The sequence below is a fragment of the Tasmannia lanceolata genome, unplaced genomic scaffold (genome assembly GCF_043159265.1).
Source record: "Tasmannia lanceolata isolate RefF3 unplaced genomic scaffold, GAP_Taslan_0.1 ptg000011l, whole genome shotgun sequence".
Classification (NCBI taxonomy): domain Eukaryota; kingdom Viridiplantae; phylum Streptophyta; class Magnoliopsida; order Canellales; family Winteraceae; genus Tasmannia; species Tasmannia lanceolata.
The window spans coordinates 23,601,043-23,615,625 of NW_027518688.1; the positions used below are offsets into that span (position 1 = coordinate 23,601,043).

The 14,583-nt window shown below is 37.3% G+C and overlaps 1 protein-coding gene across 2 annotated transcripts; it reads right to left on the bottom strand.

Moving 5' to 3' along the window:
• LOC143886704 (peter Pan-like protein) lies at nt 1–10,047 on the bottom strand. 2 transcript variants are annotated; one of them, XM_077390787.1, is made up of 8 exons: nt 9,846–10,047; nt 9,319–9,371; nt 9,041–9,214; nt 2,769–2,999; nt 2,432–2,524; nt 2,125–2,312; nt 654–847; nt 1–333 (listed from the first exon to the last, which is right to left on the bottom strand). In XM_077390787.1, the coding sequence occupies exons 2-8, from the start codon at nt 9,334–9,336 to the stop codon at nt 287–289; spliced, it is 945 nt and encodes a 314-aa protein (XP_077246902.1). In that variant the 5' UTR covers nt 9,337–9,371; nt 9,846–10,047; the 3' UTR covers nt 1–286. The 2 variants fall into 2 exon arrangements, with proteins under 2 accessions (XP_077246902.1, XP_077246903.1); XM_077390788.1 differs by having other exon boundaries at nt 9,041–9,122; nt 9,846–9,917.
• Nucleotides 10,048–14,583: the final 4,536 nt, after the last annotated feature.

Genomic DNA, 14,583 nt, shown 5'->3' on the forward strand with positions numbered 1-14,583 from the left:
TTCCTGGTCAGAGTAATAATATATAAGAAATTATAAATTTATGGAGCAGTAATTATTAGAGCCCCAAGTGTATGCAACAGAAATCACGAGACAGAGAGGAATGAAAGAAAAATCTAATTTACAAAAATCATTTGATCCATCTACAAAGTATTTCCCAATCCATGATGAGGTATGAACACGACTGTCATACCTTAACATTTTGCATTTTGCAGCAGATGATCGTTGAAGACATAGGGAATCTTCGGATGGGTCTTTCAATATGCAAAGATGGGTAGCTTAACACAGACTAGTCTTCCTCGGGCACATTTTCATTTCTAACTGCGCCTCCATTTCCTGAAAATGGCATAGATAATAATAAAAGATTACCAGAGAAGGGAGAATTCAAAAGATATCAAAGTTCACCGCTAGGATAGATGATATACTCCTACAAGGATATTGTTAGAAATCAACAAAACCTAGGCAATAAGTAGAATTACGAATAACTCGATTCATCAAATTAACTTGGCAAGGTTATTACACAGGACCCATTTGAGTTGCAAGGCCATCTGATCCTGGGTTCAGGCTCAAGATCACCTACTTTTAGTTTGTCTCGATTGTAGCTTGAATACATTGTGCGAAAAAAGAGGAAGATGAGAGAGAGAGAGTAAGCTTACCGTATTCATTGAATATGATGCTACCAGAACATAATCCTTCTTCAACTTTGGTTAGTTGGAGGGTCATCCTAGGTCCTATCTCTTGAAGTTTTACAGCACTTTTCATAGAAGCCTTATTTACTCTACCAATATCATTTGCCAGACTTACTGTCGCTGCTTCATCATCAGCTTCGCTTTCAGATCCATAACCGGCCCTTTATAAATGGAATAAAAAAATAAGATTAGCGCACCGCATAGTATGGCATAACAGTGAATTTTTATATCAATGAAGTACTCTGCTTCAAGAACTAGACTTTTGTAAACAGAAACTATATAGAGAACATTGGAGGAAATCTGGAAATCCCAGAAGAAAAAAAATGTAGCTTCATGCATCTCATGAAAGCTACCATGAGATGAATGTAGACTTACCACAACTCTAAAGCCACACCATGTTATATGATAGTGTTCATGATATTCAGTTTATTTCTTATAACTATCTACTTTGAGTCTCAAAGGAAAACAAATAATTGGGATTGCCTGGGTTTTATTTCAAATTATTTCCAGCTAAAACAAAATAGTATTTACAACAAGATTGACTGATGAAGGTTTGAACAAAATAGTATTTACAATAGTATTTTGTCAATGAGAGGGAGCTCAGACTTATTTGATCAAGTGTGAAAATCATGTCAGAACAGCCCCTGTTGGTTGGTTAAATCAAACAAGGTAAACACAAGAAACTCGGCCGAGCCCCTCCCAAAAAAATGAAGAGAAAAATGCAAGCTTGCTGACTACCAAGCCAATTAAGAAGCCCCAAGACACATAAAACAATATAATGCAATCCCTATAGAAAGGGAATCAACCAATATGTCTTTTTTCAGAATGAATAATCTGCTTAACGGAATTCACCATCACATTCAGGATTCTGTTAGATGAACAACCACATGTAAACACTTCTGGATTTACTGAGGGAAGGTGATATCACCAACTCAATTACAATACTGATGCAAGTATCGAAATTAACCCAAGCATCTTCTCCAGAATAAATTACAATACTGAAGCAGATATAGTCACTCTTCGCGATGTGATAGCAAGGATTTACTGAGGGAAGGTGATATCACCAACTCAATTACAATACTGATGCAAGTATCGAAATTAACCCAAGCATCTTCTCCAGAATAAATTACAATACTGAAGCAGATATAGTCACTCTTCGCGATGTGATAGCAATAGAAATAAGGAAATTCAATCTAAAACTGGGTTTCCATCCAAATCAACACATGGACCAAGCAACCTCACTACTGAACAGAGACCTACAGTCCATTCTTAGTTACATCGTAGTTCATATTAGCATGGAGGATCCAGAAACCATCATTTAATACCCCATCATGTCAAATCCAAAAAAACATGGAATGCACAAATGCTCATTCTTTCATATGCTAGAGTCTGAACTTCAGCCATGACTGAAGCGAAAATACAAGGGAATAAACCTTACTTTGTAATGAAATCGCTCACATCTTGAAGACTCCTGAGGTCTGGTACTTGATGGCTTTGCACAAGTTTTCTAATCCTACGCGAGACACCCATAGGCTGTAATCTAATGGAGTAATGCCGAAAATCAATTAGCTTTGTTTCTTTATCGTAATTAAGCAGCACAATCCTCTGGCATGAAGAAAGATTAACCTGTAATTGGAAAAATAAGAGGTGTAATGAGCAAAGTAAATAAAACATAATTAAGAAGAAAAAAGGAAAATAATCAGAAGACGTGTCAACATATAAGTAGAAGAGGTCGTAGCACTGACAGTATTAATATCAATGGCTGGAAATATATTTTGAAACATAATAGTCGTGAGCTTCAGATGTTGTTCTCCAGTCCCAAAACCAGAAAGTACGATCTGCCAATAAATTCCCAAATTCAGAATGAATACAAGACCAAGTAACAATAACAAGAATATAATATGCATCCATAGTATACATATGTAACTACAAATCTTCTCTACCAAACCAGGTGTACAACTGTGCATTATATGCAAAAGACTGGACTAACAGAGAACATAAATAAATTATCACGTACCATGATATTAGTGAAACACAAAAAGAAGGTAAAGTAAATGATACGGAAATATTTAGTGACCTTACCAGAGGGGAGTTGCTGAAAAGTTCTTGAGGACATCTTGGACGAGATTGGGAATGAGCAACATCAACTGCCAATGAGTACTCATGTATTTTAAATGTAAGAGTTGGGCCTTGAGGGGTTCTAGCAACCCTCAAATAGGGTGCACTTTCTGTTTTCGATAACATTAGAAAATGTGTCACACCCATAGGCCCTGCAACATTCAAAAAGTCTCTGAGATTATTTCGTTTCTTTTCCTGCCAATATAAGCAAACACAGATATCATCAAGTTGGCTATTTCAAAATGTTAATGGCAACATCAAATGTTAGGAGAAAGGCAGGTGAAAATCTTACTAGTAAAGTGAATTAAATCTCCATAAGTTCAAAGGGTGAAAAAATATCTTGAGAGCTTTCACTACTGTTGGCCAAGAGTCATACTCTCAATATGAAGCCATACATAGATTGTGTTGAGTTAGTAAATTCATTAATATTCTCATTTAAGAATGGAAAGCAATACTTATACAGGTTCCACCTCAGTGAAGGAAGCACCACCATCTTAACTGTTTGATTTAGTTTTTTTATGAGACCAATGGACAAGTGTTACTTCTCTCCGGGGTAATATTATTATTTAATTTAGGGAGATGATATTTTCACCCCCTCTATAGTATGCATTCGCCCCACTTATAAAGTGAACAGTGGGCAACTTTAATGCTTTTTGACGTCAAATCACGTTAAAAGGGGGGCGGATGCGTACTGCGCGCACGTCCGCCGGGGGCGGTATCATCGCCCTTAATTTATTAGCATTTTATTTAGCCTAGATGTTGTGACGTCCACATCAGCCTATGAACCCCTTTTCACGACCTACTTATACTTTTAAAACCCATCTTTTATAGTTGTTTACCCCTGACCTACTTATTTCTTAATTCCTATTAGCTAAGTCAATAAATCCCCTTTAAACCCTTTTTTTAATGTTTTTCTTATAACCTATCGGCCAGCCCACAGGGGCCCACCACTTAAATAATTAATCCCTTCATATAAATAACCATGACCCCACACCAAAAGGAGAAACTTGGAAAATATGAAAGAGACCCCTTCCTTCTGTATCCTCTCTCCTCTCCTCACTGCATCTTCCCTCTTTCCCTCTTTCTCCCTTCTCACATCACCTTCCACCACCCATCCCACCATCTTCCTCCCATCTTACATTCTTTCCTCTCACTTCTCTCTTTGTAGTCTCATTTCTCTTTCCCTTCTTTTTTCTCTTTCCTTCACATTTCTAGAGTTGGTTCATAAACTACTCCACTATCTCTCTCTCTCTCTCTCTCTCTCTCTCTCTCTCTCTCTCTCTCTCGGCTGAGACCAGCCTTTACCTTTAAACTCTACCTATCCCTCTTCCAACTCTCGGAGATCACTTGCAGTGGGAAGATGGAAGATGTCCAAGGCTGGTATGTCATCCTATGTACGGGTTCTGTATTTCTTTTTCTATTAGCCTATCCATGTTTCCCCTTAATTTTACCATTACCCTTTAACCATAATTATACCCATCTTATCACCCTTGTTTCATATTGAACCTACCAACTCCCATTAGTTGTATACTCTTTTAGAGACCTTTTGGGGCATAGTTAGAAGTCGATCTAATTTGTTTGGATGAAGTCTTAAGAGCTTTCCTGCTTACTTAATGTCTTACATTCTCTATCTTATTTAAAGAGCTAACACCTATTAATCAGCTTGTTATGTTACTCAAAGAATGTCTATTGCTATTTGAGCATTGTGAACAGTAACATGCTCAAGGAAATTAGCTAATAATTTGTTGTAATCGGCCATTATCCAACCCTATTATTATCATACTTGGTTGAGGTTATGTTAGGGGACTTGTTTAGATACTCTTGGCTGCCATCTAATCCATACTTTCACAGCTATTGACAATTATTTGGGATTGATCACTTATTCCCATTACCATATCCTCACAACGATCTAATCCATTATATGGATTTCCCATTTAACATGTAGTCACACGTGCACTGTAATATAGATTAGTATTTCCATGATGTTTCACCTATATCAAAGTGGCCATCTAATGCATTACTAGGGTTTTCCCTTTAGCACGTAGTCACAAGTGTCATGTAATACAAATCAGTGCTTCCACGATGTTTCCCCTGCATCAAAGTGGCATCAGAGATTTGGGAACATGAATTTGAGTTTTGGCTCTTAGATCTAGATCTAGAGTTTGGAATTTGGAGGAAATCTTTTCCCTTGAAAAATTCAGCCATTGAAGGACTGTTTTTGAGCTTGGAGATCAACCTCTACTTCTTCATTTCATCATCTTCTACCTTACTGGAGACAAGGTTCCTACCATCTCATTACACTTGCATCCCATTGCAAGTTTTTCAATTCATTTTCGTGATGCATAACAGGTACATCTCCAAAAAAGGAGGCTCCAATTTTCTATTCGGTCACTAAGCATACAATCTATTTGAAGTGAAGCTGGAGTATCCAAAATCTTGATGCCAGTCATGAAGCAGCTACTGGTTTATTGCCTTTCTGATCTGGTTTGTTTCCTTGAAATTGAAAGCGACGAATTTAAGAGGGATTTTTGTGCTTGAAACTCATTCACAAAGGTGTTGTAAGTATGCTCATTATATTTCCATCGGATCTCATCTCATAGTTTCTTCTTGGAATTTTTTATGGACTCACTGCTCAAAGGAGAAGATCTGTAAAATGATATGATTTCTGTGATGTTACAGTGAAATTTGTATGATTTCGTGAGTGTCTGTTTAATTCCTCTCCAAGCACAAAATTTCAATTTCAAATTCATTGCCTAATATACACAAATTCCGAAAAATCCTCCACGAGGTGACTTATTTCTTGGAACATAGAGGCATCAGAACGTCACATTTACTAGCAGAAACGGTGCTGATGCTCAGTACTTGGATCTGTCTGTGAACTCTTCATGAATTTGCTGAAATAAAACCTCTTCTTTATATATGAACCATTGCACGATTTGTCCTTGATCTGGATTCTAATGGACACAGACAGTATTTTGGAAGTGAATCTCTCGAGAGAACCATGCATTTCTGGAATGAAGACAGCAGGTGTGACAAGCACGACTCCATCAATTTGTTGATAGAACTTTTCGCTAAAATCATCAATTGAATTTGTGTCTTCCCTTCATGGAAGGAATTCCTTCAATTCTCTAAAATTCCTGCATGTTGTGTCTTTGTCAGTACACTTTGGGGGTCTGTGCATGTCATGAGTGTTGACATGTGATCATGGATGCTCTTCAGTTGGATTTACATTTCTAAGCTCAACACTTGTAGACTGAATTAGTTGAAGGATTCTAATTCATTTTACTCTTAGTGACAGAGGTTTGATGACAAGCCACTACAATTAGTGATTCCCTCCGTATAGTTATGGATATGATTGCAATTTCTATGGATCTAGCCTTCATAAATGAATTGGTTGGGTTTCAAACACTAAGCAGTCATCAATAAAACACAGGCCCTAATTGAAGGATATTTTTCAAGTGAGATACTAGCGCAAGTTCAAACATTCTAGGGAATTTGCATCATGTCAAGCAGAAACTCCATAACAATTACTTGTTTACCTTTGGAGGTGCCAACCGTACTCACATTAAATTAGCTCATCAACACTAAGAGCATCTCTCTGCTAGGGAGCTTGATTCTTTCTCATAGAGCTTCTCATTTTTTGGAAGACCAAGATAACATACAACTCTCAGAACACAATATACACTGTGGACCTGGGTGGCATTTGCTTAAGTTCGTATGCTTAAACATTTAAGGCACGGTTCTGAATGAAATTGTGTCCTCAAAGCCAGATCCATAGAAATTACAATCAAATCCAACTAATCTATAGAAATTACAATCATATCCACTATAGCTATGGATACCACTCTGATGCAGGTGAAACATCGCGGAAGCATTGATCTATATTACGGAACACGTGTGACTACTTGTTAAAGGGAAAACCCAAGTAATGGATTAGATGGCCTGTGGTAATAAGGACAAGTGATCAATCCCAATTGGTTGTCAATAGCTGTGAAAGTATGAATTAGATGACAACCAAGAGTACCTAAAGAAGTCTATTAATAAAACCTAAACCTATGATAATAATAGGGTTACATAATGTCCAATTATAATAAACTATTGGCTAATTTCCTAGAGCATGTTAATGTTTGCAAGGCCCAAATAGCAACAGTTATTCTTTGAGTAACAGAACAAGCTGTTTAATAAGTGTTAGCTCTTAAAATACCCGAGAGCTCTTACAATGGGATAGAGAATGGAAGATGTCAAATAAGCAAAAAAGCTCTTAAGGCGTCATCCAAACTGAACTTACAACCTTTGAATGGTTTAGGTCCAATAATCCATATGAAAGAACCTCCATCAACAACTATTGTCAAGATTGAGTACTTCAAAAAATAAAGAGAGAAATCGTGAAGTATCTATCCCCTTTAATTCCAACTCAAAGTCAAATCCTCTAGTGTAATTTTACTCCAATAGCAAAGTTCTGCTTGTCATTTATAAGATCTGTCATTTTGTCTTCTACTAACCTCATCAATCAACTAATAAAGACCGCATATAGTCTTTGAATGGAGTTCCATAAACAGCCCTAAACTCAATTTATAAAGCATTCAGATGGCTTATAAGAGTTGGACTTCCACCAAAGAATTCAAATTCAAAGAATTTTTTCACATGGGGCTCTAGCACTCTAGAGACGCCATGTTTAATCGACCAAGCTCCTTGGCATAATGGCTCAGATTTCCTGATCTTTATTAGAGGAATTCAATTCTACTAAAGGATTGTAAATTCAAGAATGGCTTATTTAAAGATCTGTTAGTTCTTTAAGAAGAGAAGTTCCGGATGGAAATCAGACCTTTGTAGCTTCTTAAATTGATCTCAAAATAGAGGTATTGGACTGGTTTGATGGAAATTGTCCATCAAAACTGAGTGCAAATTAAGAGGCACCGATTTGATCCCTTCAATTACAGATGAAAGCTCACAGTGATGAAACGCGAAGAATTAGGGTTTTAGATTACCGTGAGTAATAGAGTTCCAGATCTGAGAATGCTATCAGGTCTAGACCTCTATTCTTATAATTTCCAGTGCCACCAGCGTAGGTACAGATTCCTGTGTTTTTACACCATTCGGCCAATTTCCTCATATGTTCTTAGCAGAAATGGAAAGTTTTGTATAGAGATGAAATCCACTTACAGTTAAGGATGAAATGAGACGAAAAAACAACATCAAACTCTCGAATTCTGTGTTCCAACAACTTCTTTAATTCAACTTCTTGCAATCAGCCTCCTTTTCAATTGACACAATTCAAAGCTTGTAGAGGGATCTTGGTGGGGAGACACCGAGTCACAAATCGGATCAAATTCCTTGCACATCAAGGATTGGAAATGATGAAGGAGATAGGAGCTTGAAGATCAAGCTCAAGGAAGCTCCTTCCTAAGGATGAAATTTCCAAGAGAAGCCTCTTAGGGAAAGAGGGTCTCCCTCCAAAATACAATGTTGCTAGATCCAATCTAGCTACAAAACTCCAATTCAAATTTCTAATTTCAAATCAAAAGCTCTCTAAAATCTCTACACAAATGGTGGGAAAATGGGCTTTTATAGGTCCTTACAATGTAAATGGACTAAATTGCCCATATCTAATATCAAATGACTAAAAGTCTAAAATGCCCTCAAAGAATAGAAAAATGACTAAGAAACCCTTAGTGGCAAATGAATAAAAACACGGAAATACCACAAAATCACCACACTACCACTACATGAGCCAACGAACAAAAGCAATAAACCTATGCTAGGGAGGTATAAAGGCTGATGTAATGACTCCAAGGGGATGCTCCAGCATTACTCATATTCTATGGAAATGATCTAGGACATTTTAGACCATTGCAGTGGTGATGGTGATCTTGTAGTCCCAATGACACTCATAACTCATAAGACACTAGAGCAAGAAGTTCTGGAGCCTCTCTATATTTTTTGTCATGTACAGTCTTGTGTTTCATTTCCTTTATTATGTAGCTTTGTATATTATGCAAAGAAAAATAATCGTGTTAAATTGAGAAGTCCAATGAATTTGCATGTTATTAGCCCATATTACATCAGTAATTCCTTGAAATAAAGATCTATTGAACTTTTAACTCAGCATATATGCACCATTCAACAAATAAACCAAGCCACATCAAGAAAAAGTAAAGAATGCAAAAAAATTGTGTGTGTATAGAGAGAGAGAGAGAGAGAGAGAGAGAGAGAGAGAGAGAGGGCAAGTTGGGAACCTTCAATTTGAGAGCCGTATGTGGGAGCATCAGTTTGCGTAAGTCCAACTCAAGCTGCTTCAGAGAGCTAGGCAGCTTTCCCCTAGAAAATACAAAGCTTTTGGGGATCTTATCTCCCGTGACATGATCAACATTGGGTTTTTTCAAAACTGGCTTAGCAAACACCTTCTTGTTCTTCAATTTACCATAACATAAACAAGTTTTCAACTTTCAATAGATGAATATTTGCATAATATTAAGTTCCAAGAGAGAAGAGTGAGACATGATCAGTTGCTTACCTTTCTGATACGCGCCATCTCTTCACAAGGAAGTTACTAATTAGGATTTTTACCTACAAGTCAATATGGTTATGTAAATACTGTTATAAGTTAAAATCAACACACAAATGCTTAAATTCGAAATGAAAATAAACAAAAATAAAATTATAAACAACAATCATCAATCTGGAAAGCCCAAATTTGAAATAATCACGCATAAATTATGAAAGAAAGACCATAATAATAACAAGCATTAACACCAACTCCTTGAACTGAAATAATCAGAGAAGAAAAATCAAGTTTCTTATATGGTGATGTAATTAGAGAATAGAATTAGGATTTCTAGAAAGAGAGGTGAACCAAATCGATTGAACGTTTTCATGATTATCTCTAGATATTTCATCAAATACAAACACACCAAAACACAATTTCTTACAAAATTAGAGGAAACAAAAAAAAAAAAAACTAAACCTAACCAAATTGATAGAGTGGTCTGACAAAAAATTGTCCTCAGTAGAAAGAAGGAAAAATGGAAAAGCTAAAATTACCTGATTTTTTTCCCCCCTCTTTTGGAACTGCTAACAAAGGGAGGAGTTGGGTTTTAGAGCGGAGGTTTTAGGTTGAGAAGAAGAAACCTAAACTCACGCACACGTGCGTAATGCGCACCCTAACTTCTTTTTAGGGCGTGATAAATTCACCCCCTATAAGGATGAATTCACCCCATTTTAGTAGTGGTGCAGCTCGGGTCGGGTTGGATCGGGTTGAAGCCAACCCTAACCCAACCCGATATAGCATTTCCTCAACCCTAACCCAACCTGACCCGAGCCTCAGGTTGAGGATGGTCAATCCTAACCCAACCCAATCCAGCCCAGCCCAGCCCAGCCTATCTAACCTGAAATCGGGTTGGTTGGGGTTCACCTTGGGCCAAATAGAAAAATACAATAGCCTGAAGAAAATCAATATAAAATTAGATGATAGAGGTCATGTTCAGGTCAGGTTTGGCTGCCATGGCTTCAACCCCAACACAACCAGAAATTAAATCGGGTTGGCTGCACCCAGACTGTGGCGAGAATGGTTCACTGCTAACGTTTTCTTCTCAACGAAAAGCGTTATAGGAGAATTTTATCTGCGAGAGGGGGGAATATCAATATATCATCATTCCCCTTTAAAAAAAACATAATTAGGAAAGAAATCCTTATACTATATATATAAAGCCTGAATCAGGGGTTAAAGTTATCCTTACTTTAGCATAAATCCCAACTATATCTCATTTCTATTCTGCCTCTCTTTTAAGATAAAGCTTTATGAAATTTCACACTTCCTCTCGGGTATTTTTACCATTTTGGCAACAAATATCCTTTGCAATCGTCCAAAAAAATGCCAGTTGCTACTGTTACTTTTTCACATCTAGCATTTTTCGGCAATAATTAAGGAGATGATAAATTCGCACCCCTTCCGTTGTGGCGGACCTTTAATGCTTTTTGACGTCCAATCAAATTACAAGGGGTGTGAAGGCTCAAATTTATCTCACCCTAGATAAAAAAAAATTCCAATCAGTATAAGAGCTTTTATTTGGTGACAGCCCAACATAGGATGATCCAAACACTTCATTTGATGGGCCACAGTGTAAATAGATTGTCTACACACAAAAATCATTTCCGTAGGATGATCCTAGCCCTCAGATCTATAGAGGAAGGTTGGGATTGGAACGTTGGAAATCATTTTTGGGACATAGCCTATTTACCTTGTGGCCCATCAGACGGAGTGTTTGGATCATCCTAGATTCCTATGGTGTGGCACGTACAGTACTTTAGAAAAAAATACTGGACTATACGGGCTTACACCATATTAAATCTCGGCAATACAATATCATTATTTTTTTTTTTCTGGAAGTTGTTTTTATGACTTTCAAGCTTGGTTTTTTTTGTTTATGTTGATGATCCCACCCCTTAAAATTTATTGAATCGCCCCTTCACAATGGCATGCATGTTATTTGGAAATGACCCGAGTACCCTTTTAAGAGCTCCACTCCCCTTTAATTTAGAGGGTGGTGTGGGCCACGGCGATAGTTAGGTTATGAAAGGGAATCGACGATAAAATGAGGGCATTTTGGTAATTTTGACTCAACATGTAAATGTGATCACGAGAGGAGGTCATCCAAGTGATAAGTGATATAAGGAATTGGCCCCACTCACACTAACCCAACCCAATCCAGCCCAGCCCAGCCTATCTAACCTGAAATCGGGTTGGTTGGGGTTCACCTTGGGCCAAATAGAAAAATACAATAGCTTGAAGAAAATCAATATAAAATTAGATGATAGAGGTCGTGTTCAGGTCAGGTTTGGCTGCCATGGCTTCAACCCCAACACAACCAGAAATTAAATCGGGTTGGCTGCACCCAGACTGTGGCTTCAAAACTGGTACAACATGGGTACAATCCTAATATTCCCCCTCCCCCGCGCCCGCATTACTCATGCGCTTCCCTTATAACTAGGGCTGCAACTCGAGCCGGGTTTTACCCGACCCGCATCGACCCGACCCGAAAATAGCCTGGGTTGGGTTCAGGTTTCATGGGTTTCGGGTCGAGCCGGGTTCAACATTCAAAAGCCCGCATGAATCTCGGGTCGAGCCGGGTTTGAAGGAGCCCGACCCGACCCGAGTTACATAAGTTATAGTATGTACATTTTTTTCTATTGTTAGTTAAAAGTTAAAAGTGAAAACCCACGCACCCACTGTTATTGTATGTGAGTGTAATTTATGCTTCTATGAGTTGAGTTGATTCAAGTGTTTGATTCAGCATTGTTTGATTGTAATTACAACATTGTTTGATTACAGCATTGTTTGATTCAAGTGTAATTACATCATTGTTTGATTCAAGTGTAATGTGAGTGTAATTTCTGCTTCTATGAGTTGAGTTGCCTTGCCAAACAAGAATTTTCCTTAAAAAATTGCGTCAATGTGAAAAAACCAGACCCCTTCCGTTGTGGCAGACCTTTAATGCTTTTTGACGTCCAATCAAATTACAAGGGGTGTGAAGGCTCAAATTTATCTCACCCTAGATAAATATTTTTTCCAATAAGTATAAGAGCTTTTATTTGGTGACAGCCCAACATAGGATGATCCAAACACTTCATTTGATGGGCCACAGTGTAAATATAATTTCCGTAGGATGATCCTAGCCCTCAGATCTATAGAGGAAGGTTGGGATTGGAACGTTGGAAATCATTTTTGGGACATAGCCTATTTACCTTGTGGCCCATCAGACGGAGCGTTTGGATCATCCTAGATTCCTATGGTGTGGCACGTACAGTACTTTAGAAAAAATACTGGACTATACGGGCTTACACCATATTAAATCTCGGCAATACAATATCATTTTATTTTTTTCTGGAAGTTGTTTTTATGACTTTCAAGCTTGGTTTTTTTTGTTTATGTTGATGATCCCACCCCTTAAAATTATTGAATCGCCCCTTCACAATGGCATGCATGTTATTTGGAAATGACCCGAGTACCCTTTTAAGAGCTCCACTCCCCTTTAATTTAGAGGGTGGTGTGGGCCACGGGGATAGTTAGGTTTATGAAAGGGAATCGAAGATAAAATGAGGGCATTTTGGTAATTTTGACTCAACATGTAAATGTGATCATGAGAGGAGGTCATCCAAGTGATAAGTGATATAAGGAATTGGGCCCACTCACACGATGATCGGACCCATTTATATGGTGGGCGCCACCATAATGTGCTATGTGGCTAACCATTGCATCAATAATACTATAAATAGGTTGTTACCCAAAAATCAATTCCATAGGATGATCCTAGCCCTCCGATCTATAAAGGTTTCATAATATGCAGTTTCTCTATAGATCAGAGGGTTGGATTCATCCTATATAAGTGATTTTTTGTGCACAACTTATTTACCTTGCGTCCCTTCAGATGGACGATTTGGATCGTCCTATAATGTGGTCCGTACAATAATTTTTGATATCCTTATACTCTATATAAAGCGAGAATCATGGGTTGATTTCTTCCTCACTTTGTAGTTATTCACATTCATGTCCCACAGCCCAGCCCTTTCCTTTATTCCCAGCCGTCTACAACAGAGAAGGCTTTTCTGTCATTTGCAAATGCCCTTTTTCAAGGGTGTTTTTCCTTCCACTTTTTTTCCTACTTGGCTCCAACATGGCCTACTTTAGAACTTGGCCGGGTTCATTTCAGGGCTGAAATATGTTTTCTTTGTTGCATTAGAAAGAAAAGAGAGACTCTGTTTTGGTATAAAATTTATTATTTTACACTCATGGGTGTTTTTCCTTCCACCTTTTTTCCTACTTGGCTCCAACACGGCCTACTTTAGAACTTGGCCGGGTTCATTTCAAGGTTGAAATATATTTTCTTTGTTGCATTAGAAAGAAAAGAGAAACTCTGTTTTGGTATAAAATTTATTATTTTACACCTGATGATTGAGTAAAATTTAACCAATTTCAAGTTGTTTTGATGCAAAGAGACCTACATTCTCTTTAGAGTGAAAACATACCTTGAAAATTTTCAAATTTAACCTCACCTAAATTTGCCTTAAAAAAAACTATTAGATTTAGATGACCTTGATGTTTTAAACCACTGTTTAAAAACCCTCCTGAGTCAATCACTAACTCCGCTGAGTCGATTTCCTCTAATCTTGCAAAGTATATATTTGAGTTAGTTTTTTTCCCTTATTAAGTCTATTAAAATTGACCCACTATACTAAATATTAAAAAAATTAACTTCATCAATCATTATCTCATCTGAGTAGACCCAGTTTTACCTTAGTTGTGTTCCCGTCCTACTAAGAGATTTTAAAGTGTTTTAGACAAAAGGGAAGAAAATAGTGGCTTCTATGAAAATGTCTATTTGTTTTCTTGCTTTTTTTCTTGCAGAAGATTCATTTTGCTAACTAATACATGCAATCACATTGAGATACGAAACTCCGTAGGTGACATCTATTGAAAGAAAAATTCTTTTTTACTTAATAGTTTTTTCCCTGATTTTCTACCAAAAAGCAAATAAAACTATTTTTGGTATTATATAAAGGGTGATGTTAAATTCACACCTTCTGCAGGATGATTCGCACCCCTTTTAATGTGATTTGACGTCAAAACGTGTCAAAGTCATCCACAATTCATTATATAAGGGGTGCAAATTTATAATCTCCCTATATAAATAGAGTCCCTAATTTCTATTGAATTCCTATTTTCTGCATCCATTTGTTTAAACCATATGGTCCGCCATTTTGGCTAGATTCTGCATTTTTTTGG

What these genes read in the sequence shown, in the direction of transcription:
- LOC143886704 (XM_077390787.1), bottom strand. An exon ending in ATACGGCTCTCAAATTGAAG is followed by an intron (nt 3,000 to 9,040) that starts GTTCCCAACTTG and finishes TTATATTGGCAG; the next exon opens with GAAAAGAAACGAAATAATCT. An exon ending in CATCATATTCAATGAATACG is followed by an intron (nt 334 to 653) that starts GTAAGCTTACTC and finishes TGCCATTTTCAG; the next exon opens with GAAATGGAGGCGCAGTTAGA.